The 26412-nt window shown below is 38.4% G+C and overlaps 1 protein-coding gene across 2 annotated transcripts in view; it reads left to right on the forward strand.

Moving 5' to 3' along the window:
* MYOM1 (myomesin 1) overlaps window positions 1-26412 on the forward strand; it is a 75836-nt gene that overhangs the window by 10360 nt on the left and 39064 nt on the right. The window contains exons 2-14 of one of the 2 annotated variants that reach the window (XM_026842308.1): window positions 1926-1933; window positions 2984-3121; window positions 7274-7484; window positions 9160-9317; window positions 13300-13392; window positions 14321-14409; window positions 14535-14594; window positions 16181-16345; window positions 16935-17096; window positions 20586-20727; window positions 22616-22815; window positions 24434-24490; window positions 24868-24992. In XM_026842308.1, coding sequence (XP_026698109.1) covers window positions 1926-1933; window positions 2984-3121; window positions 7274-7484; window positions 9160-9317; window positions 13300-13392; window positions 14321-14409; window positions 14535-14594; window positions 16181-16345; window positions 16935-17096; window positions 20586-20727; window positions 22616-22815; window positions 24434-24490; window positions 24868-24992 — 1608 coding nt within the window. The remainder of the gene's footprint in view (window positions 1-1925; window positions 1934-2983; window positions 3122-7273; window positions 7485-9159; window positions 9318-13299; window positions 13393-14320; window positions 14410-14534; window positions 14595-16180; window positions 16346-16934; window positions 17097-20585; window positions 20728-22615; window positions 22816-24433; window positions 24491-24867; window positions 24993-26412) is intronic. The other variant, XM_026842307.1, reaches the window with a different exon arrangement.

Below are 26412 nucleotides of genomic sequence, written 5' to 3' on the forward strand. Positions count from 1 at the left end.
GCTGCAGCAAAAGGTGCCTTAGTCAAGAGACATATGGCTTAGAAAACTTGGAATAGAGTGGGAATCAGCTGTGCATGTATGAAGTTTTCATCCTAGTTACCATATCTCAGTAAAAGTCCTAGTTCCATCCCTGTCTCTCAGGCTCCATTGTGATGGAGATCTCTGGCATTAATCTGAAGGATCTGGAGGATATTTTCATAAAGCCAGCTGTGGAAGGCTGAAAAAATGAAAGATGTTCAACGTCAAACTCTTGGAGTGTTTGATTAAAAAAAAAATCACCAAATAAACAGAATATATAGCAATTTATTCTTTCCTCTTCACAAAATTTTAGAGAGCTATAAGTGAAAAATAGGGAAAAAACCAACCATGTAGGAAAGACATCAACAAAAGGCCTAGCAGAGAGTGATGGGAACTGCTATGTATGCTCCCCATTAATACTCTACATAAGCATGTAATCTGGACCTTAACTGAAAACTAAACTTACAGAACAGCCAAATTCTCCTTTCAGAACAAAGAGCTAGTCTGGATTTAACAGTGCTGAAAATGTCTGAACTGAAATTTTCACCACATTTCATCTAGTTTTAAGCAAATAGAAACGTGTTGACATTTAAACTGAAGTTCAAATACTGTCATTCTTCTTGATCTAGGAACAAAGCAGGAATCAAGAGGCCTCCTAAAGGGTTCAGCCTAAAGTCCCTAGGAAATCTGATGGCAGAATCAAAATTCCAGGTTTGTCCCATTTTAAAATAGGACAGAAATAAAAATCACCTGCTAAGTAAAGAACTGCAGCTCCTTACAGACTATAGTTCAGTTATGAAAAATAATGAAAATACTTGCCTTTGATGTTTCCCGCCACTTATTTGATGACAAGATCTCCCAATGCATTTGTCGTTGGCCTTAGTGATTGTACTACATTGTTGCCCAACCCGGGAGTGAGGCCATTGCATACCTTGTTTCACTCTGTCTCTTCCTTTTAATTTTACTCTGTTTGGACTGTTCCCAAGTGTTTTCTGCTTGGATTTCCATCCCTAAAGCTGGATCCGCCTCCTTTGGACTCTGTCCTGGGCTGTTTTGGGTAATGCCTGGCATCAGACCCTGGAGCAGACAGTGCCTCTGTCCTGTAGACTTGGTCTGTGCCTTGGCTCACCCAGTGGTGCCTGACGTGGTAAACCCTTGGCCCCGCTCCTGCGGTGTGTGCCACAGCTGCTCTCTGGCTGCGGTTTTTTTTTGCATGGAAACCAGGATACAGGGGGAGGAGGAAGGAGGAACTGGTGCACAGTTTTATCCCCTGGACCAAGCATTTCTCAGCAGTGGTGCTGTAGGGTTGGTGACAGTGGTTATAAAGTGGGCATCTGGGGAGCACAGAGGAGAGGGCTGCCTCACTGCGATGCTGGGTGAGCCAAATACAGCCAAGTCTGATGAGATGGGCACCAATCAGAAGGGAGGGGAAACTCTTACTGATGGTGCTGGGAGTGGCAAGGCAAAGAGATGAGGGCTGGAAAGCAGATGTAGGAGGGGATGTGAAGTTCGGGCAAGAAATTAGATGGAGAAGAAGACATGACAGTAAAAAAGACATTAATAGAGCTAGAGAACAGGAGACTGATTTAACAGGCATTGGGTAGGGAGAGAACTCAGTCTGAGCAAAGGAACAGGCACAAAGAAACAAAGGAAAGAAAGATAGGAGAGTGAAACTGGACCCAGTTCTAGCCCTCACATGGCTAAATCAACATGTATTTTGGAAATCAATCACTCTTCTTGGTATGACTTGTGTTGGTAGCACCTCTGGAGCTTGGTACTTCTGCAGGGCTGCAGCCTAAGGGAAACATTAGCCCAAGCATATATCTGTAATCTTATACATGTGTAACATTCTCAGAGGCCCCATGCTAGCATGAGTTTTGATTATATGTGTACAGCATGCTGCATAGAGCCACCAGTGTAAGCTACCCAGGGTATGGGAAGCAGGTTAGCCACGTTAGAAGTACTTGTCTGGGCTAACGAGCATTGCTGAGAAAGCATGTGCCTTAATTCTCCTCAGTCTGTGCATGTAAGTGGTAAGCTTCTGCTGTGTAGATGAATCTCCGAACCAGAAGCAGATTCACATATGATTTCCCTTGGTGATGTTGAGACAGAGATGAATAGGTACTTCGGGGATTTATAAAAGGCTGACAGCTATAATTAGGATACTGCATGGATCTGGGAGTTAGAGATGTGTTGTACTGGGAAAGGAGGAAGGAGGTATTTGGAGCTTTGTTAACACAACCGGTAACCATGTTAAAAATGAACCCAACATGACTGCCTCAAATATGCTTCACAATTTTCAGAATCCCTCTTAGGCTGGCATGGAGGGAAGCCTTCTGTGTGGTTTGCTCTTCTTTCTTTCCACTCATCATTTATCTGTGCTATGTTAAATAGCATTACTTCACTCAGCTTTCCACTTTCAATGGACTGGGGTATTATGGGAAAGCAGTGGGCATGGCAACACTGGTTTCTGAGCAATATGTGACCTACAATTTCTGTAGAGAGACTTAAATGCATTATTACTTTGGATATATTTGCACACCAACATTTTGGTTGGGGACCAGACAATTTCAGGACAGTAAATTTTGGTAAAGTAGAGGTTATGAGTTCAAATACAATCTTCAGGATTACTGAGTGGTCTCAGTGACTTCAAGATCTACCAAAACTGGGTATGCAAACTCTCCAAGTCCCAAATCAAGAAGCTATTAAATGTGCATTGTTATCAGGTATATTGCTTATTCTCTCTAAGTTTTATATCAAGGGGCACCAATGTTTTATTTGTAATGATGAGTTTGTCAAAAGTGCATTTAGTTATGTGTTTAATAACTCTGAAGCGGTGACTCTTAAAAATTATATTTTCTTGCTTATCAAACAAGAGAGCAAAAACTTTTAATACTTTTTTATTTTGGAGAGTTTCTTAACAGCTTTTTTTTTTCTGAGTTTAACAATATTATTTTTATTTCAGACTGAAAGATTCCAATTTAATGATTGAAGATCAATCCTATAAGATGAGTCCCAAAGCAAAGAGAGCAAAACAGAATTTGGTATCTGAGGACAAAGAGAACAAAGCCATAGACTACTCAGTACCCATATTCACAGGACGGTATGTTCTTTTTACTTTTGTTTTATATCTTTTTTTCTGACATTTTATTAACAAGTATAATAACAAATCCATTAATCTTTTTTTACACTAATGGATCTCAAGGTGATTGTTTGCACTTCACATGAATGATAAAAAGACAAAGACAAGTCATATCTGACTGGCAGAAAATCAGACGTTGATCATCCAGAGCCAGGACAAATGAACCTAGGTGTCTGGAGTTTGTTTTGAACACATTGCCAGGGCCACTTTCTATAAAATTAAGATAAAATTATAACCCTGATTATTGGGAACCAGACAAGCATCTTGTCAATGTTATTTAGCTTATTCTTTTGGTTTGAAGACTTGTTCTGTAATTCAACATCTCTTACCAAGCATTAAATATGGAAACAATGAAATGATGTGATAATGTTTTGTCCTGGCACAAGGAAAACCTGGAATTAAACCAAATACCTTCTCAAATCCATCGTAATGATTCATGCTGATCTCACGTGTTGGTGGTATTTATTGCATGGTTACTACTGATGTAATACATTTTACTGCAGCAATGTTCTCAGTAAAGCTGAATGTGAACTTTATGTGGAAGCCAGAACCAACATGAGCAAGGAGGCTCCCCTGCCCTTTTTGGGGTATGGCATACTGATTTTATTAGGAGTCTTTGGCAGTTCGAGCATAGTCACTTGTTCAGATTAACACATGCTGGTTCCTGACTGGAGGCCAGGAGAAAAATTCCTTGCCCACCTGCAGTTGAACAGAAATCTTCCTTCAACTTGTTTTTTTTCTGCGGCACAACATTTTTCATGGGACACTTCCAAGGTTCTGGGAGCCAGCACTTTTCTGTCTACTGCTTAATCAACACCCAATGGCACTTCTGCTTTGTGTCCAGACTTGTGCTTTCATGTGAAACTAAGTTCCGCCTTGTCAGTGGGAGATGCTATTGCTTTGGCTTTTGAGCATTTGTGATGCTTTTGTGATGAGACCAGCAGTTTGGGTTTTTATTAATTCCCTCCCACTATCCCAGAGTAATTTTTTCCTCACCCCTTGTACATCTCTGTGTCGGATTCACTACTCTTTGATCCAACCAACAATCAGAAGCACACACCGTTGCCTCTTTAAACCATCGTTCTGGAGTTTCAGCTAAATCTTCTGTGACAGAAACACATAAATATGTCTCACACAAAACTGGCAGTAACATATTTTCAAGGTTTTCCACTACCTTTGCATCTCACCCAGTGTTTCTGCTTACGTAGCAGTAGATTTGCAGCTCACCATCACCTGTCTCCTATGCCCTCAAGCACAAATATCCTCCCTCTTTATTGTGTCTTAAGTCTACAAAAGTAAATTTATAGTGTTGGTCAATAGTTGAAAATCATGACCGATGGCTAGTACTCCTGGATGATGATCTTAGCTTTTTTACAGGCCCCTGTGATATTATCACATCATGTTGTCTTAAGAAATCCTAACAAATCATCTTTTCTTATTTTACTTTTTTGTAAAATGCATACAGTAATATCTAACTCAGTGTGATGGTGTGTATCTTCATCTGTTTGTGTCTGTTCAGTACTATATTAAAAGATACTGGTGGATTCTTACATCATTGTTACTATTCTTCTTCTTCGTGTTGTCAGTATCGATCTTACTTTTTGTATATGGCAACTCAGGAAGTTGTGTGCGCTTTTGTGCCATGAAATGACCCAAATAGGGGTGGTTTATTAGTTAAAAAATATACAAAGGGCATATGATGATTGTTAGGTGCCCAACTCAACATGGCATGAACTGGTTGGGGTATCTGTTTTAGGCTTTTTTTCTGTTGGCATCATGTTCATGATCACATGCCAAGACTATGCAATTTGCATGCCACATTCCTGTCAGATGTTTATTTTTGTTTGAAAGATAACAGCTGAAGCCCATCAAACCATGTGCATGTTCTATGTCATTCCCAAATTCCCCTCTGAAATTGATGTGTTGTTTCCCATGGGCAGATAGCTTTTACAAGGAATAGTTATTTATAAAGGTCAGCTTTCTGTGGGTTCATTGGAGCTGTTGCTTGTACTGCTGGATGACCTTCAGTGCCATGTCACCATTTCCATTATTTGGTTCTATTTTGGAGCTCTCAGGTTCTGCTGTAAAAAAACACCTTGCTCAGATTAATCACTTCACAACTGTTTTTAAACACCTAGCCTAATCATTGCAAGATAAAATTAAGGACAGCCAGCCAGTATTCTAGATAATAAAATACCCAGAGCTTGATTTTATACCATAGGTGCTAAAGGTACTGGATGTGTCTTGTGGATCTATTTGCAACCACTAATAAGCCTATGATAAAAGACTGCAGTTGGCAGATACCCTTTAAATAATATTTTGTGTGTGCCATTTGGGGTTTGATCCTGTTGTATCTGTTTGAAAAATGTTTTCTACTGAAACCCCTGCAGAATAAATTCTTAAATGGTACTGTGTGCTGTTTCTGATGCATTCATCATTTCAGGGAACATGTTTCTCTTTGATCTGGGAAGATTATAACAGGAAGAAATGATTAGCAAATCTAAATATTTAATACGGTTGATCAAAAGCATCTGGGGACCACTACTGCAGATTACTAGGCCAAGTCCTATATTAGTCTGAGGATATAAATCAGCTCCCAGAAGATGCTTTATGCCTTGAGGAGCAGGTCCATACTGTGAATTTGCTGAGATCATAACTATTATAATTAAGGAGGAAATAATGTCAGCTTGCCTTTGAAAGAAAATGCCACTGATCCATTTAAACTGAATGTAGACAGCTACATTCATATTCATTAAAGTGAGTTTCTAAGATTGTATTTAGAAATCTCTGCCATATATCTGCACCTTCCAAAGACATATGTGGGGCAGCTGATGTGCCTAAGTGAGGGCAATCAATCATCCCACTGATACATTTAAGGATCATCCTGTTAAAGCAGCCTGAAACAGAAAGTTCAAGTTGAACGCATGAGGGAGGTCAAAGCTCTATGCTGTTAATTAAGTTTAATTGTAGTCTTTAGAGCAATCTTTATGCGTAATTAAGTTTACAGCACATGCCACTGCTTGACTGTCTTGCATCTCACTCTGAACTGATCTTCTAGCTCAAAGATAAGGGGCTGGACAGTTAATTATGGGCTTGAATCCAAATTTTCTTGAGTGTTGAGATGTGCTATCAAATGCATAATATTAGCAATTTTAAAGAAAACAGAAAAAAATCATTCTTCCTAATTTTTTTGCTTTGTAGCAGTAGTAAGAATTTTATGATAAGATAATAAGGCTGTGTTTAAGTGCATTCTGGAAATAAACAGAGGCTGCTTTCTCTATAGTTCTTGCAAGATGGCACTTAACAAGAACTTACACAGAACCTCTTTTCAGTATGCCATTTGATGTTACCCTAAAGTAGCTAAACTCAGCAGGAGGATGTTAACGTTTCTCCTTAAGTCAGTGAACTCTCATTGTACGTACACTACTATAGCAGCTATAATGTTCTGAGAGTGCCCAAACAATATGACTGCAAGGGTACTTCTACTGTGCATATGGAAACAGGGTTGTACCTACTGAGAGTAGCCATTCCTTGCATCTTACCTCTGTAGAAAGCCTGAGGAGGATGTTTCAAGGAAATCCTTAATCATCTTCTTGAGAACATTTGGAAGAACAGTTACATTCAAACATTACAGGACTGAATTTTCTATGAATAAAGACAACTTTTTGTGATATACAGTAATGTGGCTTTTTGTATAAATCACAAATGAGGACATGTTATACAATTATCAATTAGCTACAATTATCTCCTGCCCCTTTAATAGTGTGATGATGAATGCTGCAGCTGTAAGTCAATAACTGGAGATCTGTGGGTATTCCTTACAGTCATCTTTATAGTGATGGAGGTATAAGACCACAGCAGGATAATGGCTAAACTGAAAATGTGTATGGCATATTTATACAGAGAGGCACTGAAAGCAGCCATGACTTTAGACAGTACAATAGTTATTCTGCAGTATCCTTCCATGTTTCTGCTTTGAATACATATGAGAGTATAATAGCAGAAATATGTAAGAGTGTTAGCCACTGTAGTTTGCTAATTTGACGGAAAATATAATTGGAATATGTTCTCAGCATTTTCCAATGGGATTCTGCTTTTTGAAAATTCTTTCAGAGAAGTGAGTATCAGTGGGATCACAGACACAGAAGAAGAAAGAATTAAAGAAAGTGCTGCGTATGTTGCCAAGAGGAACCTTTTTGCCACAGGTGAAGGAGTTAGTGTCAGCAAGGTGGCCAAGTCAACTTCTGAAGAGCAACATCATGAAAAAAAATCAAGGAAAGTAGCAATCCGGGAGTCTGCTGAACGTGTGGCCCTGAAGAAAACGGTAAAAGAGTAGAAGCTAACACCTAGGCTATAAACAGCATGGGTTTTGTTTGTTTGGTGTTTGTAAACTGCCTAGCACAACAAGGCCCTGATTTACACTATGGGCAATCACAAAAATGATAATAAAAATCCAAAGTACTTTCAATGGAAACCTTTTCAATGACTTAAAGTCTTGTTATCTTCATGTCAGGTGGATAAGAAAAGAGGCACTATGCCTGAGGTAGGCACCGGAACGTGTCGTCCTGGGAGAAGGGGAGGGAGAATGGGGCAGGGGAACACTCTTTGGTCATGCCCACACCTAGGTAAATAGGACAGCATCCTTCACCTGAATGATGAGGCAGTTGCTGGGCAGAGAGGAAAGGTGCTGATATATATGTATCTTGCCAATAAGAAGGTGATGGGGTAATTTCTGGATTTTTATGGCCTGAGAATAAGCTTGTCCAAAGTGTTTACCCCAGAGTTTTAATCATAGGGTGTAAATTAGTGAAGGGATTGCCAAAGACATCTGGAACTTAATCTCTAATTGTGGGTAACTTTGATATTATTATGCAACTTCTTGAAAAATATACAAACCTATTATGACTAGACTGGCAGAATATATCAAGTGCAAATATGTTTCATTTAGCAAATTAATGTTTTGAGAAAAAGATTTGGTGATAAACTTATAAAATATCCTCATGATGTGAGGCTGGAAAGGGTGCAGACACTTTGAAGGACAAGGTAAGAATTCAAAATAATCTCAAAAATTGAGAAACAGTGAAGATAAAATTTGTTAACAACCAATGGAAATTACTACACACTGAAAGAAAAGAACAAGTAAATGAGGAATGCCTGGCTAGGTAGAAGTACCTGAGGATCTGGAAGTCTGGTCACAAATTTAATGTCAGTCAATTTATTGTCAGTCATATAAAAACAAATGCCATTCTTGAGTGTGTTAACAAAGTATTGTCATTAAAATATAGGGACAATTATTTAATTGTGTCAGAGACTGTTGGACTTCTGATAATGAGTAGTTACTGTCTTATGAATGTCGAGGACAAGTAGAACCTGTCCAGAACTGAGAAACAACAATTGTAAGGAAAATTGGTATTGCACAGTTTTTAAAAGACTGAGAGGATTATGAAAGCTGTCTTCTTTTAATAACCTTAATGCAGGGACCTGTCATTCTCCATATATGTGAAAGTTAGGGCAGAAAATAAATAGTTTGATTTTCAGAAAGCAAGATTTATAGTATATTAGGATTTTTTTTCCAGCTCTGTGGATAGCCAAGCAGTTGAAACAGTTGCCCTGGGAGGATGAATGATCCCATCAGCAAGAAGCGTTTGAGAGCAGGTCTGCCAGAGATGATCTAGGCATATACAATCTTGCATTAGAGCAAAAGTACAGAAGACATCTGAGTTTCAGACCTTCACCTTTTACCTTTTGCTCTGTATTATTTTACTTAGAATAGTTTTAAGGAAAAGAAAAATCTAGCTATTTGGGAAGGAGAACTTCTTGAAGATGAAAATTTTGTTTTCTGTGTCCAGATGAGATAAATACATTAAGTATGTCTGTCCGGATTTTTAAATAAAAATTGCATATTTTCTTACTGCTCTTTAAAAAAATATGGGGGTTTTGCGTATTAATAATTTGCACTTATAACTGCTGAAGTTTATAATCAAATGTTTCTTTTTCAGCTAGAAGACACTCAGGCATTCCATAAGAAATTGAACAAAGATAAACTTTTGCATGCTCCTGAGTTTGTTATTGAGCCTCGTTCCCACACTATCTGGGAAAAGCAAAATGTCAGATTTCATTGTTCTGTGGCTGGCTGGCCAGCACCCCGTGTTACATGGTAAGTTTGTATCTCTAGCACTGAAAGTCACCACATAACCAATATCTGGAGTCATCTCAGTGAATATGGTATTTTTTCTGGAAAGATACAAGTTCAGTAAAAAAATCAGGTACAAAGGCCTGTCAAACACCTTGAAATTCACCTTGTACAAAAAGAAAGCAAAGTATTAAAAAGTCAAAAAAATACTTTGTGTAGCAATAGGAATACATAGATTTTGGGGTTTTTGTTTTTTTTGTTTTTTTCATAGAGACATCCAATATATTCTGTCTAGTGATGAAGGAAAAATAGCAGTTTAAGTTATCATCAATACTATCTTTAAAATAATATTTTCCAAATACTTCTGTTTAGTCTACAAATGCCATTAATTTTCCTGAAGCATTAAAGCATGCTTTGGTTAAGAACTAGCTGCTTGGCTGCTGAGCAGTTATAGTACTGAATCTCCATGAAACTGAAGTCTCATGATGCAGGGTGTTCATAGCAGACACATAATTTTTCAAAGTGAAATACTGCAGATAGATCCAGGACTGTACAAGTCTTCTGAAAACTTTGGAGACTATTGGAAACCTTCTATTCACTTGAATGGTCTTTGGACTAAATCTTTACTGTGAGAATTCCAAAATATGCTCTTAGTCATAGATGAAGGTCTAATTTGACTTTTGAGTTAAACTTTACCCTGACTGGAATTGAACTTAGCTTAACTAACAGTGACTTGTGAAGCTTTACTGTCTCACTATCTATTGAGCTGATCTTTCTTATCTGTTTCATGCTACACAGATGCCATCAAGTTGTTAAGATACTATGTAATAACTTTTTTCAAACATAAAATGAAATTTGATGCTCATTATTTAATTTAGAATATTCTTCTGGAATGTTTATATAAAATGTATGTATGTGTTTGTAAAATGAACAAAGAATAAGCCTGTGTTCAGCGTTAAGCGTTAATTAGGAATAAGTCCTATGGAGATTCTATTTGTGGAGACAACAGTAAACATCTACTATGTCGTGATGTCAAGTAATACTCGTATTTTGCAATTTACTACTTGAATTGCTTCGTGGACTCTGTCTTAATTTATATCTTAAAAACCTTAATCTCAGGACATGATAAAAAGTGCTACTAACAAGTACATTAATAGAACAGAGCTGGTGCCCACGAAGTCACTTGATCTTTCTCCTTAGACTATGAAAACCAATAGCCAGGCTCTGCACAGACACATTTTTCCCATCACGTAAGGGTTGCTAGTGCCCTGTTTTGACATTCCTCCTAGAGAGGATTCCAGACCAACCTTTCAGGTCTGGTCTCAGCTGGACATAAGGAATGATCAGCTACTCTCATGGCTGTAACCCAGCTCTGTAACCTGAATCCTAACCACTTACACAAGAACTGGACCATTTTCACTTTGAGATTCACCCTCTCCCAAAAACCTGACATGGTTAAACCAAGCTTTCAGCTGTCTGCCTTTGCTCTCACTGTGAACCAGCCTTTCATCTAAGTGCTAAATGTGGATGGTGGAAATTAATACATCATTTTACCATACATCTGAATTCCAAAGGGATTTCAGTTTGCCGCAGGCTACTAGTGGTAAAAAAGTGTTCACAGCCATTTCAGCAGGTGTCTTTTCTCTGAGATATAGCATAGTGCTGACCTGGATCTGTCAGTTTTCATTCAGCATTTCTAATGAAATGTCAGTCATGTATTCCAAACAGTCGTTCTTCTTATAAGCAATGAAGACCTTTTTTTCATGCCATGCCTGAAAAATTACAAAGCTTCATGAACTTTCTCTAAAGAAAACGTTACTGTCTGATGCAGCTGTTCCAACTCCCTTGGAAAAAGTATATGGAAAACCCAGGACATTTGAAACCAGTAGCAGAAAGCATAAACTATCAGTGCATAATGACAGTGGGAGGTTGCAGTCCAACATTAGCTAATGACTTGGTGGTTCTGGAATTTGCATTTCCAGAAATAACAACTGGTCCTTCTAACACATGAGCCCTATTCTTTCCATAGATGAATATAAATAAACAATAATTGAATCAATTATGTTTTGCTAACCTGATAATGAAGACAAAAGAAGTGAAAGTACTTCTTGCTGCTGGCATGACTCAGTTAAAGCTTGTTTCTGCACAGCACCACATGCTACCAAATGCCTTTGCTGCCAACAAGATCCAAGGATTTCCCAGTCTTTTGAAGAAAAATTAAAGAGATTATGAAATCAAGTCCTGTTTCACAGGATTTCATATTCCCTGGAAAATACTAGGAACTGATGGCATTACTCTAATTTCTAAACTATTTGACACACTACATGGAATGTAAAGATGCTCAGATGTTCCCAGGCAGATCAGTCTGGGGGTCACCATCGCACAGATGAGGTTAAGAGTGGTGGCAAATGGATTACTCATATCGAATCCATGTATTATTTTTTGCTATAAGTCAGGATAATGCAGTAGGAGATCTGTAATGAGGTCAAGCATCTCTGCAACAGTTGGAAGTCCAGAATAGACAGTATTGCCCTGCATTGAGTCCCTTTTCATAGATGTCTTGCTGAGAGGAAGATGAGGATGAAAAGCATTAGGATTTATGATCCTTGCTCACTTTGTCACCTGGACAAATCCCAGTGTATTACTGTGCCCAAATATTTGTAGCCAGGGTAATATTCTTTATTCCACAACACTGAAAGTGCTGAAAGGCAATTTTCAGATTTACTGCAGATATAGCTTGATCTTGAGACATATTAAAAATATGTAAAAATAAAATTGATTATTACTGACTTGTTTGGTGAAGTGAGGCAAGCCACTGACACCAGACCAGTTCCTGAAAATCATAAGATTTAAAATGTAAAATATGAAATGAAGAAGCAAAGCTCTTTGGATGGGTCTCTGTTATGAAGAGAAAGGTTTATTTAAGCTACATCAAAGTAAGAGATAAAGATACTTTTATCTGTGGTAATTTGTATTTCCACTTCCCTTTTATACAAACTTTATGGAGCACAGGGAAAGTTATGTTAAAGGAAGACACTTTCTTAAGAAACATTCTTTCTTTATAGCCCTCAAATCAATCCCAAGTGTACTGAATACAGTTCAGTATGTAATTTTATCAGGATCCCATTGCCAGTTTGTTGCATATTACTAGTGCCTACTTAAGACAGGATTCACTAGAGCATTTACTTGGTTACACCATGTATTGTCCAGAATGAGTGACTTTTTACGCAGCAAGTGGTGAGGAAGAATTTATCATGAACCTCTGAAGTCTCCCTCTGTGAGTCTCAAGCTGTTTATATAACTTACGAAATTAGCAGTACCAGCTCACTACTGATCAGTACTTGTTCATTCCTTCAAATTATTTACTGGGAATTTTGAACAGCAGAATTTTCCTACCTGAAGATATACTTGTACCAGAAAACAGTCATAGTTACAGTCATACCTGTAAAGGCAGAGAAGTTTTTGGCAGCACAGCTTTTACCAGATCCCCCGCTGCAATGCACTTTACTGGCAAGACAACTTTTCTTTACCAGTCTAACCCCATCAGAGCTTCTGCCAACCTAGCTATGAAAGTAAAAATGCAGGTTTTAAAAGTAGATCAAGTATGCAAACCAAACAAAATGTGTATGATACCTAGTAGGTAAGGATGCTACAGATTTTCCATTGTTTGCAGTTCACAAAACTCTGAGATGTTGCTCATGTGACTCCTCTGTTCTTTTACAAGTAGTAGTAATACAAGTAGTAGTAGTAGTAGTAGTAGTAGTACCATCAAGACTGTTTTCTCCTTTTAATTGGAAAAAAAAATGCACCTGGGGTGGGTCAAAGAGAGAGAGAGAGGTTAAGCTTCCAAAGATATGTAATGTCTTTGCAGGAAATTAGACTACAGTTTATCTAGGAGAAACATGCAGAAGCTGATGTTATATTTCAAACATCAAGCACTTGACCTTTTAAAGTATATAATTATACATTTCTGTTTGTGACATACTGTTCCTTCGTTTTTCTATAGGTACAAAAACAACGTGCCCATTGATGTACAGACCCACCCTGACAAGTACAAAATTGAAAGTCGATATGGGCTGCACTCACTGGAGATTAACACGTAAGGGAATACTAGATAATTTAACAGATATCTTAAAATGAAATGTTGCTATAGATTGAGACCTGCAAAATGTGAATGTGTCTCTTGGGGATGTAAGAGATATCAAGTTTGTACAGCTGAGATGAATGTTGTCTACTAAATTTTGAAACAGCTCTGGTTTTCCTCAGTAGAGGATATGCAATTTACCTAATTTATCTGGATTATTATTCTATTTATGCCTGAGTCAGGAACATGTGGGACCTTTGTGATTACTTTTCCATTTGTCTGTTGCATGAGTACAGTTAAACATGAGAAAAATTTAGTTCAGGGTAAAAATATGTGAGTTAACTGTTTTTCAAATACAACAAAGTTCCTGATTCTTACTAAAAAGAGGAACAGAACTGAGATGTCCTCACACACAAGAAAGATCTTTAACAGTACTCATCCTCCAAATGGGAAATTTTTGCAGTCACTTTGCATTAAAAAACATTGAAAACATGAGACCCAATCAGCTAATACAGCAACACCCTGTATTTGTCAATTCAGACACTGGTAGGTGCCCTTTGAAAATATTTTATGATATCTACCATTTCTACAGCTTCCATGTTAGGCATCTCTCCATAGGAAACAGTAAATTAGAGGTAACTTAGAGATAACTTACATAAATATTATCAGACAGTTTTTTACTACTTCTGCTGTATTCTCAATTTCAAATCTGTAAGTGATACTTGAAAAGAGACATTTATTTCAAACATTGGATTTTTAACATTGATAAAAACTTAATGACTACAATCAGTCTACAGTGTCCAGTCTGTCTGTCTCCCAAGCTTTTACTTCTCTATAGATTTTACTCTTTATAGATTTCTGAGGGTTTCTTTAATCTAAAACATAGGAGAGGCTATGCCAAGGAGTAAATGGGTGCCCTGCCTAATCATTTCTATCATTTTAGATGTGATTTTGATGACACTGCTCAGTATCGGGCCTCTGCTATGAATGTTAAAGGAGAAATTTCGGCTTATGCTTCCCTCGTGGTAAAGAGTAGGTTTGCAAAATATTTCCTTTGAGTTTTTCTGTGAAGATGCACATTACCCATTCTAGTTTTATGGCTCAGAGAGCCTTTACCTCTTGGTGATAGTGACAGAAATTGTTCTTTTTCTGTCTAGGGTACAAAGGAGAAATTGATGCAAGTCTTTTGTATGCTGGAACTTCCATGCCTCTGGGCTGTAAGTTGCAATATATGTTTTTTTTTGATGCATCCATTTACAGTTGCCACATCATGACAAATGATTCAGCAGAATATTTTGTAACATTATTTAAAAAGGAAGCAGGTCTGATTTACAAAGGTACTGAGCTCTACAATTTCAGCTGGTCTTAGCCTCACCTGTGAGGTGCCTTCCAGGTCTATGGCTATTTTCTTATATAAGAAACATCCTTTTAATATCACACTTCACTGTGGAATAAAAGCTGTCAAAGAGAGGGACACTTAATCTTTTGCAATATGTAAAACATGACCTAGAAAAAAAGCAAGGGAGGGTGTGTGCATAAGTAGAGAAGTTGACGTAATCATTCTTGTCTGCGGCTACACGTTTCCATGTATTGCGAAAATGCATAGAAATGATCAAATAACCAGAACCTAATTTGAATATTTTGGATATATCAAGGTAAAAAATGTAGTTTGTTTTACCTGAAAACCTCACATTTTTAAGTGATTTATTGCATAGATACTTCCAAGATGTTAAGACAGTCCACCTACCTATGCCATGTGGGTGAAGTGCCCTAGGGGCCCTGTGCATGGATGGCTTGACTGATGAGACTAATGGACATTTCTTTTATTGTAGCAGCACAAATAGAATCAGAGGTATGCTGCAAAGGCAAACTAGCTGACATTTATATACCAAAGCTCTGAAATAATAGAAACAAAATTATGTACCACATTGCAAAATGCAAGACCACATATTTCCCATATAGTTTGGGATTTATTACTTGGTTATGGGAAAGGAAGACAATGATTTGCATATATTTGTTGATCACAGGAAGACTGAGAACTACCAGTATAGGGAGGTTGAGGAAAAGGAAAATGTGACCATAGGTTTTATCAGCTGAGCTTACTTTCAAAATAAACATGGAAGCCTCTGAGCCACGTATGTGCAGTAAAAGTGTAAGGCACTTTGAATATTCTGCCTGGAACACTGCACAACTTGGGTCATACAGCATCAGGAAAGATAAATTCAGAAGCAAGTACAGAAGCAGGCTGAATGCCTGGGGAATAGACAGTTCATTTTATATTAAGAGCTCTGCATGCTCCCCTCCGTCTGCCCCAGGTTATTTATCTTATAAAAATGAAGACTGAGTTGACACATGACTGCCCTGAGATGGAGCAAGGAGTTAAAACAGGGAAAGACAAGAATCATGTAAACTAAAGGGTCAGCTTGACCTGAATAAATCATTAACCATAAATATTTTTTAAGTTATAAAGCAAGGCCTATGATAAAATGATAAAACACCGGATCTGAAATTTTGGAGATTCTAGAATTAAATTCTGCAGGAGTCTCTCCCTGATAAAATGAATTATCTGTAAGAACTAGAATTGTATGAATAAAGAAATAGTTGATCCTCTATGGTAGTGAGCGCTTGGATTATTTAATACTGCAATTATCTCTGAAGATGATGACTGGATATATATTGTTCCTATTTATACCTTAAACTTCACCTGAGATTGTATTCATAATCATTGGGTACTTTTGCATCCTACTCTTGTCACAAAAAGAAAGAAAAAGTAAACAGCCAGATTTTTTTTCCCCTTATACAGTTGGCGTTACCCCTCATGGCTATGCTTCCAGGTTTGAAATCAGATTTGTCGACAAGTTTGATGTAGCCTTTGGGAGAGAAGGCGAGACAATGAGTCTGGGCTGCACAGTTGTCATCAGTCCTGATATCAAGCGTTTCAAACCAGACATTGAATGGTACAGAAATGGTGAGAATGTTTGACAAGAAGAAATATAAACTTCTTTCATGTAAATCTTTATTTATTTCAGCATATGTGAATGTTATGATTTGGTCATCACTTTCTCAGATTTCCAAACAGTAATATTTGATTTTTTTCAATTAAAAGTTTTTCAAAATTTAACTTTTTGAAATGGAACCACAGTTAGAAAACTGACAAAGCACTGTGAAAATGTCTTCTAGGGATTTTTTCTTTCTTAAAAAAATTTTTAAATCAGAAGCATTTCGATCAGGTCCAACATCTATGTGGTCCATCTACATACCCCACATAGCTTTTACTATTTATTTATATGCCAACACAGTTCTTAAGTAGTTGCACAAGTGTTCTGTGCAACAGCTGATATAAAAGCTGTTGCTTTCTGAAGTTACACTTTGAAAGTGAAGATAAAATTGGCATGAGAGCAGAATTAGCTGTAATTTATGATTGTGTTCAAAGAGGAAAGTTGCATAATAAGAATGGTCTCATGTATTTCCAATTTATTCCAATATATTCTCTGTATTCAGATTCTATTCCTCAGTAGATCTGGCTACTTCTCATAATGAAATTATCTAATTTCTAGGTGTTCTTATTACACCATCCAAATGGGTCCAGATGCACTGGAGTGGGGAGCGAGCTTCATTAACACTGACTCATGCAAACAAGGAAGATGAAGGTCTTTACACTCTGCGAGTGGTGATGGGAGACTACTATGAAGAGTACAGTGGCTATGTCTTTGTTCGAGGTAGGATACTGTCTTATGAATGAAACTCACTACAGAAATGAGGAAAACATTCTGGCAAAATCATTCTCAGACATCTGAGGTTCTTTTCCCAATAAAAAGAGAATAATTATTTTCTATTAATAGATTATAGCAATATAGCTTACAGTTGTTATCTCTGGAAAAATGCATAACTCATGTGTTGGTGTCATGTGCTAGAAGACTTCTAAACTCCAGTGGCATTCTGAGGATGAAATTTAGGATATTGATGTAACTTTACTACTCTTTCTCAATTTCAGCCGGTGAATAGGAAAAATCTACAAAATAACTTAAAAATATATTTTTATAACCATCTCACTGCTAGCTAAAGTGTACTGTTTTTATCAAGATTTTGTGCACCATTTGAGGGATTCTCCCTAATGCACAATGCAGGAAAAAAAACAGTGGAAGGGAAACACAAAGATCTGCACCTGGGGAAGAATAACTTCATGCACATGTATAGGCTGGGGGCTGACTGGCTGGAAAACCACTTTTCAGAAAACACCCTGGGGGTGCTGGCGGACACCAGTGTGAACATGCACCCTTGTCACAAAGGTCAGTGGCATCCTGGGCTGCATTAGGAAGAGCAGTGCCAGCAGGGTGAGGAGGTGGTCCTTCCCCTGCACTCAGCACTGGTGAGACTCATCTGGAGTGCTGGATCCAGTTCTGGGCTACCTAGTACAAGAGAAACATGGACTCACTGGAATGAGTGCAGTGAAAGGCTGTAAAAGTTATTAAGGGCTTTGATCATTTCTCATATGAGGAAGGACTGAGAGAGCTGGGACTTCAGCCTAGAGAAGAGAGGGCTTAGGGGGTGTTTATTCACATGTATAAATACCTGATGGAGGGGAGTAAAGAAGACAGAGCCAGGATCTTTTCATTGGCACCCACTGCGAGGACAAGAGGCAATGTACACAAGTTAAAGTACAGGAAAGCTCATTTAAACATAAGAAAACACCTTTTTTTTTTTTTACTGCAAGGGTGGTTGAAGAGTGGAACAGGTTACCCAGACAGGCTGTGGAGCCTCCATCTTTGGAGATATCCAAAACCTGATTTGACATGGTCCTGTGTAACCAGCTCTAGCTGACTCTGCTTTGGGCTGAGGGTTGGACTAGGCAATCTCTGGAGTTGTATGCCAATCCCAACCATTCTGTGATTCTCTAAAATAAAGCAGCTAAATGTAGAATTAAAATGTCATTTCTCTGGGTGTTGTTAGCTTGTACCATGAAAAACTTCCTTGAATTTCTATTAGAGAACTATTTCTTTAAAAGGAGCCATGGCTATCAGGTTGTGTGCTAATTCTGTATCTGTCCCAGCTGCTAATAGCAGCTGAAGTGTGTAATGCCAATTCGAAAGGCTCTGGAAATTCTTGGCTCTGAGACCATGCCTAGAATGGTGCTGTGTTGCCAAGTCCGTCAGAGCTGTGTGAGATAACAGCCTGTTCAGAAAATATGACTGAAGCAGATGTTTTCATCACTTGAAGCAAGAGTCTACTGAAATGATCATCTGTGACAAGAAATAAGACTTGTCTTCCTTGCATTGTTTTAAATTGTGCTGCCATGTAAGTAAATGATCACCCTCATTCCTGTTACATCTTCTAGCAATGCAAGTATGACCTGACTGTGAACCCACTACCCCTTTCACCAGAGATAATCATCTTGCTAGCCAATCAGTGAGTTTGCCAAATTCAAATTAGATTAATTATATTCTCCATTCCTAATTAAATCGTCCCCACAGTCTCAGTTGGTTAGTATATTCCTCACTGCTCCTAAATTGTAGACAAATTTGCTATAAATGGCTAGCTGTGGCATTTAAGCAAATGCAGTTGTCTTTCTGCGTCATGCACAGAAATCCCTGTGTATCGATGGAAGTGAGCAATGCACTAATCATGCTCATAGCGTTAGGTCTTTAGACAGGCTTAGAGAGTGTGTGTGCTTCTTCTGCCATGGCTATGGGTCAGCATTTGTCAGCAAGCCATCAGGGATGAAATCCTAGCCTCCTGGAGACTGATCAGCAATGCTGGCTGTCCTGGCTATTTCCCAGTCTGTTTTGGAAAGAAACTGTGGCGTCTCATGTTTCGTCAGGCAGTAAATATGGGCAATTAAAACTTTTTGTACAGAGATTACTGAAGACATATTTTTATGACTTTTAATGTTCGTATTATTTTGTTAACTGGGTTGCCAACTCTCTATGTTACTGTTTTTAAAAATGCATTGAGTTAGCTGTAATTAGAACCTGGACTCTCAGTAACTTTGGTGCAACTTCAAAAGCTCCATGTGATGCTACTCTAAGAGAAGTATAAAGTGTGTTCGTGTTTTTTTGTTTTGTTTTTTTTTTTTTCTAAAGAGTACTCTTTTACTTAATGAAGCATGTTATTTTTTTCCTGCGTAATTTTTTTCCTGAAAGCCAAAAGCATGAAAAATGGGGCTTACTGTATATTGTAATACAAAATCTTGTAATGCCTTGAAATTTCAAGCCTTTTTAAGAACTCTGGGGTTTAGATGGAAGGTATGAATAATATTTATTAGCAAAATATTTTTTTCTCCAGGTGTATGCATCCTTCTTGTCTAAGTCAGGTCCTCTTTTGAAGTGCTCACAACAAGGCTTGAAAAATGCTACATGTAATTGTACAAATTGGTGTACTCTACAATGGTGTGCTCTGGTGTGCTCTACAAATTCTGCAGAGAAACAACATCTCTTCTTTGAAAGTCTTTCATAAAATCTTCCTGCAAAGGTTATTTTTCTCTACATGAAAATGACCCCATCTCACAAATCATACTCTGACTGTGTAAACAGTGAAATTCCCCAGTGCCTAGCACCATGCTCTGTTTTTTAATGCTTTAGATAAGCTATATCCAGAAGCTGATGCTGGAGTCAAGACCATTTGACACCAGCAGTCACAGATATGTGATAAACACTTGAAAGGTACAATATGCTCATTTTTATGGAGGTAATATTCCACAGTGATAATGTAATAATGTACATGTAATATAATTAAACTTCAGAAGGTTTTGATGCCTTTGCAGTTCATAGCCAACCAAAAACAAACAATGAAGGACTATGTGTGATATTTAAATCAGTGTTGTATATCCAATGGGTGAATACTTCTGATTGAGCTATTGCCTGGCTGTAAGGCAAGATCTGTAAGGCCTCTTCTCCTAAGTAGAACAACGGGTAAATATGTAGTCTGCCAAGTTTTTAGTTCAGCTATGGCTCTGGCAGCTACCTAACCAGAATGCATGTTACTAATTTTATTTAAAATGCTTAGGTGAGTTACATTTACAGTATACTGTAACTTATTAAGTATTTGTAAATGTGGCAAAGAGAAAACCAAACTAGCAATATAAAAACTTTTTGAAGCCAGTAGTAGAACTTCTTTTTTTGGCTCAAAGAAACAGAGTTTGGTCCTTAGAGGTTAGTAATGGTGAAAGAACTATGGTTCACATTTGGAAACGTATGTCTCCATCCTCACAGATGCTGATGCTGAAATCCCTGGAGCTCCTGGTGCACCACTGGATGTGCAGTGCTTAGATGCCAACAAAGATTATGTCATCGTCTCCTGGAAGCAGCCTGCTGTCGATGGAGGAAACCCCATCCTTGGATATTTCATTGACAGGTCAGTGGGCATGCCAGACTGGAGAGTTCATATTGCTGCTCACTCTAACTCAAAAAGCACATTGAAAAGCACAAGATAAAATGGTCATTTGTTATTTTCATTCTTGTTGCTGGCCAGAAGAAAGTAACTTTTTTTTGGTTTAGATTGGCTGGGCCTGATCTAACTTGCATGGAAATAATTACATCCTGCTTCATCTAACTACATAGAAAGGATTCTGTGAGACGCTGCATAGCTCAGCCCTCGCTGCTTCCTGTGAGCCTTGAGGGGCCTTGGGACTTTGCAGTGTTTGGTAGCTTACAGGATCCGCTCCTTCTGTATCAGTGCTCTCCCCCCTCTTTCCAAATAGTTATTACGTACCAGAAAGCAAAATATTATCTCAAAGGAACTTGGATTTCTTTTACATGCTGTAGTTTCCCAAGCTCTTAGATTCACAAGTTTCATGCCGATCACACTTATGTGTTTTTCTCTGCAACAATAAGAACTGGAAATAATTTTTAAAAATGTGAAACCTGAATGCGTCACACAGTGGCAGGATTCCAGAAGCTTGGTATTTAAGAAATTCAGTGAGTATTTTGAGGCTTGCAATGATCTTCAGAGCTGATAATAGTTCTTTGAATTTCAGTAACAGAATACATCATTAGTAATATGGAATTCATGTGGGCTTATTCAGATGCATTTAAAAAAATCCCCAAACATCATACATATCGAACAAATATGTTACTATATTATGCCATTGTATATACCTAAATTATATACATGTAAAAAGAGGGTATTCCTTTGGTAAACAAATCTAACATCAATACTTTCAATTCAAATATAATTTTACTCGTTTGATAACTTCTGAGTGTTAGCAGCTGCTGAAACTATGCTGTGCTAGGTCTAAGCTACATCTCTTTAACATTCATTTAAAAATCCTAAACAAAAGACAGGACTAGACTATTAAAAATAATACCTCATTTAAAACTAGGCTACTGAGGGATGTCAGCACTGAGAATAGCTGCAAGGCAAATGGCACTTTGCTTTTTCTCTTATGTTCACCTCCTTAATTCTGCGTTTGCTCCTAAATTCAAAGCTGTGTTATGGCTCTCCAGTATTCGATCCCACCAAAGGTATTTAGACAGCCAAATATTCAGCCGGGATAGCCCCTAACTGCCTTGTAGAGTGAGCAGGTTGTCTGAGGCAGCAGGACTAGTCTCCGCTAATGCTAGGGGCAAAGTTTGGGCATCCTTCACCCCAAACAGAAACCAGAACCACAAAACTGCACTGAGAGAGATGGTAACAATTCCCAGAAAAGAGATGCTCGCATGTGCCAAGAAATCTGGGTAGGCACGGTAACACACCGCAGGCTCCCTTGGCAGCACCAGCTGTGTTTAAAGCAGTGTCTGGCCGAGTCCCTGACTTCATCTCTGTTCACAGCCATCTGTGTGCTGGGCTGGTCACAGAATTCACAATGGAGGTCTCCACGCCCCATAATGCTCATCATTTTTGGGTATGTACAGTGGAGAACTGTGCATGAAAGATGAACTAGTCATGTTCTGGCAACTGCAAAAGATGCATGTATTTCATGTCCCTTCAAGTGTGCTAAAGCTGACACTCCCTAAGCATACTTTGGAGGCTTTGAACAGTAAAGTGAGTTCTGCTCCTGTCCCTTTGTCAGTTCAGGAGAGAAGAGGTGCAGCTGCCAGGGATTTAGTGCATGCCCAGACGGTATTTCAGCCCTGACCCCTCGGTGCAGCTGCTTTGGTGTTACCAGTATATAATGCTGCTCAGGAAAGTGGTCCGGACTAGCCAATGAACATGAACAGATGGTAAAGTGTAAAGGGGGGCGAGTGCCCCGAGTTTGTGTTTTTCCCTCCCTAGCACTGCTGTTGCTCTTTGTATTTTTCAGGTGTGAGGTTGGCACCACCCACTGGACCCAATGCAATGAGACTCCCGTGAAGTTTGCTCGTTTTCCTGTCACTGGTCTGATTGAAGGCCGGTCCTACATTTTCCGAGTCCGAGCTGTGAATAAAGCTGGCATCAGCCTACCGTCCCGGGTGTCAGAGCCCGTGGCTGCTCTGGATCCTGCTGACAGAGCCAGGCTTAGAAGTAAGATGTAATTTTTGCAGGTTCCCTGAGAGGTTTTTTTTTTTTTTTTTTTTTTTTTTTTTTTTTTTTAAAAAAGTGACTATCTACTCACAAACCTTCGAAATTCCACTAGAGGGAGCAATGCAAAACCAAAATATTTGGAGACAGCTTTGCCAAGAGAAATCTGTGCTCTGAGCACAAAGTGCTCTATCTGCTGAAATGGCTTTGGCTGGCTGCGGTGCTATGCTCTGAATTTACAGGACATGGGGAAAAGACACAGGGGAACTAACTGCCTAGGGAGACTCGCTTTTGTTCAGCCAACAAAATAGCTGAACAGATCCTGTGAATAGTTTCTCTCCGAGCCACAGACAAGGTTGTCTGATTCTGTGTTCATGTGACAATCAAAGTCTTGCAATAACACCAGAATAATACCACGGTAGCCCAACAGATCCCAAGCTCTCTTCTTTAAAGTTAACATTTGGCAAGTCAAGGATATTTCTCCTGTGACCTAGCAATGTCCCAGACATTTTGCTTCCAAATCCACCTCTCTACCCATATGCCAAAATCATATGCCTGAACTCCAAATATTTCTACTTGTTTCTGGAGTTTTACTATTTAAAACAGTCCAATGTGAAGGGGTATTGTATGCAAAGCTACAGGGCTCCCACAGTCCCAGCTGGTATGTCTTACTGTATATAATGCTGAAAGCTACAGAATGCTGTCAGATGATCGAGGTTCCCATTCAAAATAAAACCAGAAGGTGGGAGGAAGGAGGTTTTGCATTGTTGGGAAACACTGTGTACCAACAAACATGTGAAACCTGAACACTGGGGGAGGTCTCTTCTTCTCAATGGGAAGCGTGGAAACTGTGTCAGGAGATGAAGTGTGGTCTTGGTGGCTTATTCCCATTTATCTCCTCCGCTCGTCCCTCATGATCCTCTTTTCTCCCCACCTGCTCCCTCTCTGCTCTCATCTCCAAAACAGATCAGTAAGGTGAGTACGCGGAGGTGGAGAACGGCATTTGCAAAAATCTTCTCTGAAAATGCATTGGCCTGGTTGGTAGCTGAATGCATAACTGCAATAATATAGTAATGTAGAAGCACTGAGAGAGCCACCTACATCATATCAAGTGGATATGTTGAGTCAGGTTGAGCCATTTCTGTTTGTGACTGTGACCTATGATTTGAAAGCTGGTAATGTGAGGGAAAGTGATTAAAAAGAGACAAAGAGCAGCCTGAAGGAATTTGGCTGTTCCTTTATGAGCAAGCTGTTAAAGCAAATGAATAGAGTATGGAAAATGAACTTAATTCTCTGAAAACAATGAGCTGAGTGAGCCAAATACCTTTGCTTGTCACCTAGGTGACTTCAGTGACATTTCAGAAAGGAATAGATGTTTCAATGGATTAAATTTTCTAGTTATATTGATTGCTGAGCTGTTCTCAATATTCAGGCTGGTAAGCATACAACTAGCTTGGGTAACTAGCTTGCTACATGAGCAACAGTCACAGCAGTAACCAGAAATGGAACTCACATGAATCTTTCAAATGTTAGTTTTGAACCACAGAAGAGTCAGTTTTCTTGTTATTTCAAAAGTTCCTGAAGTGCCCCATTTCCATGATACCTCTGATATTTGTTTCAGGTCACCCTTCTGCTCCCTGGACTGGCCAGATTATTGTCACAGAGGAAGAACCTGCAGGTAAACACAGCCCTTTTGCCTACAAAAGTCTGATGTGAAGTTGGTTGAGTAATTAGGAAAACCCCCAGGGAGTTCAGTGGACTTTGGCTTGCACCCAAAGTTTGTTGTTCTCTGTCACTCGACCTTGAATAACTCTCAACTTGGTTGTGGAGGTGAGGTTTTATTATTCAGGACCTAACAAATAAACATGCTTAGAGTTAAAAGAAGGACATTTAAAACCAGTATTTAGAAGACTTTTAATTCTACGTTTTAAAAAAATGTCAGGTGCCAAGGTATGTTAATACTTCTTCTATATTTAATTATGGCACTAATTCTCATACAAATATGAAGGAATTAAATCCCAGTTCCTTTTCCTATTCTTCTCTTCTGTCCTTCAGAGGGTGTTGTCCCTGGTCCACCTACAGACCTCCAAGTTATTGAAGCCACCAAGAACTATGTTGTGCTCAGCTGGAAACCCCCTGGACAGCGGGGCCATGAGGGTATCATGTACTTTGTGGAAAAGGTAAAATTGGACAAAATCAGAATCATGTTGTGGCAATATTATACATTTGTTTTGGTATCTCTTACGGAATTTTAGTTAACTTTAATTTTCACCGGAGACTTTCAAATTATGGCCAGGACTAGAACTTCATCAAGATAACTGTTACCACAGATTAAGGTAAACTAGGAAGAAAAGAAAGATGGGAAATAGGAAAGTAGATGCAGAATGTGTCACACAATGTAATACCCTTTTATGAATTGTGTCATTGACCTACTCTAGAGTAGACAGGCTGATGAACTCCCTCTATAATGAGAAAGCATAGAGCAAAGTCACATGCCTATATATGTAAACTATATGTTTAAAGACATATACATAAATATATAAAAAATTAACATTTGTATAAATGAAACTTGTCTGGTGGGACAGATTGTTAACATTTTAAATGGAGGCATTCTACAAGAGTTTTTTGGCATCAGCACTTTCTCCTCCAGCTGCCTTTTCATATTTATCCTCTACATTAACTTTCCATTTGCTTCACCAACTCAACAAAGATGACAAAATTTCTTTTCTAGAACAGAATCAGTTTTAATTTCAGTGTCCTGCTTTTCTGAGATGTTTTTGCATGGCTGCTAGCCTAGAAAATTCTTCACACCATCATCCTTTTTAATTGTATCTCATGGCTCACAAACTTTTTTATCAATGCTTTTCCCTATCAGTCTGGAGGTGTCATCAAGGGAGACATAAATATCTTCCCATTATGTGTTTTTCATCTCTCTTACAAAATCTGGTCTAAATAAATGAGTTTCACTTAGCAACAGGCTTAGAGAGGATGAATATATGAATTTTGAGTTTCCATATAAGAAAGCTTTTTAATAACCTATTGCATGCTGAGTACTGAGCACTAACATCACATAGTGATAATGTCACAGATAATGTTCTCCTGAGAATTTGAAATCCCTCAGAAACCAGAACCGTTACTTGAAATTATCCTTAATGTAAATCACAGGCAAAAATTAATCACTAATATTAATGTATAAGTGATCATGGTATGCAGAGCTTCTAGCCCCAGGAATAAAAACAATTCACAACTTAATTGCACATGTTATATTTTTTTTCTGGAAAATAAAGGTCACATCCCTATTAATTCTGGAAACCACCCCAAAAACATTTAAGAGTGACACAAGAACATCTAGAAGCAATGTGGTAATGTTAGAGTTTTGTTCTTTGTGTGATGTTGAATGTCTGCAGAACTTATTTTGAAAGTGGTCCAGAACTGGATGTAGTTCATAACATCACTTCCTTGTGGTGGAGAGGAGTTTAGTTCTGATGTACATAAAAGCTTGCTGGTTTTAATATGTTTTCTGGAGTAGGTCGATATCTGGCAGATTTGTAAGCTTTGAAACATGCTCATTCTGTGGAAAGGCCCAAAACCAGGAATGTG

This window comes from Athene cunicularia (genome assembly GCF_003259725.1).
Source record: "Athene cunicularia isolate RWA chromosome 2 unlocalized genomic scaffold, athCun1 chr2_part1, whole genome shotgun sequence".
Classification (NCBI taxonomy): Eukaryota; Metazoa; Chordata; class Aves; order Strigiformes; family Strigidae; genus Athene; species Athene cunicularia.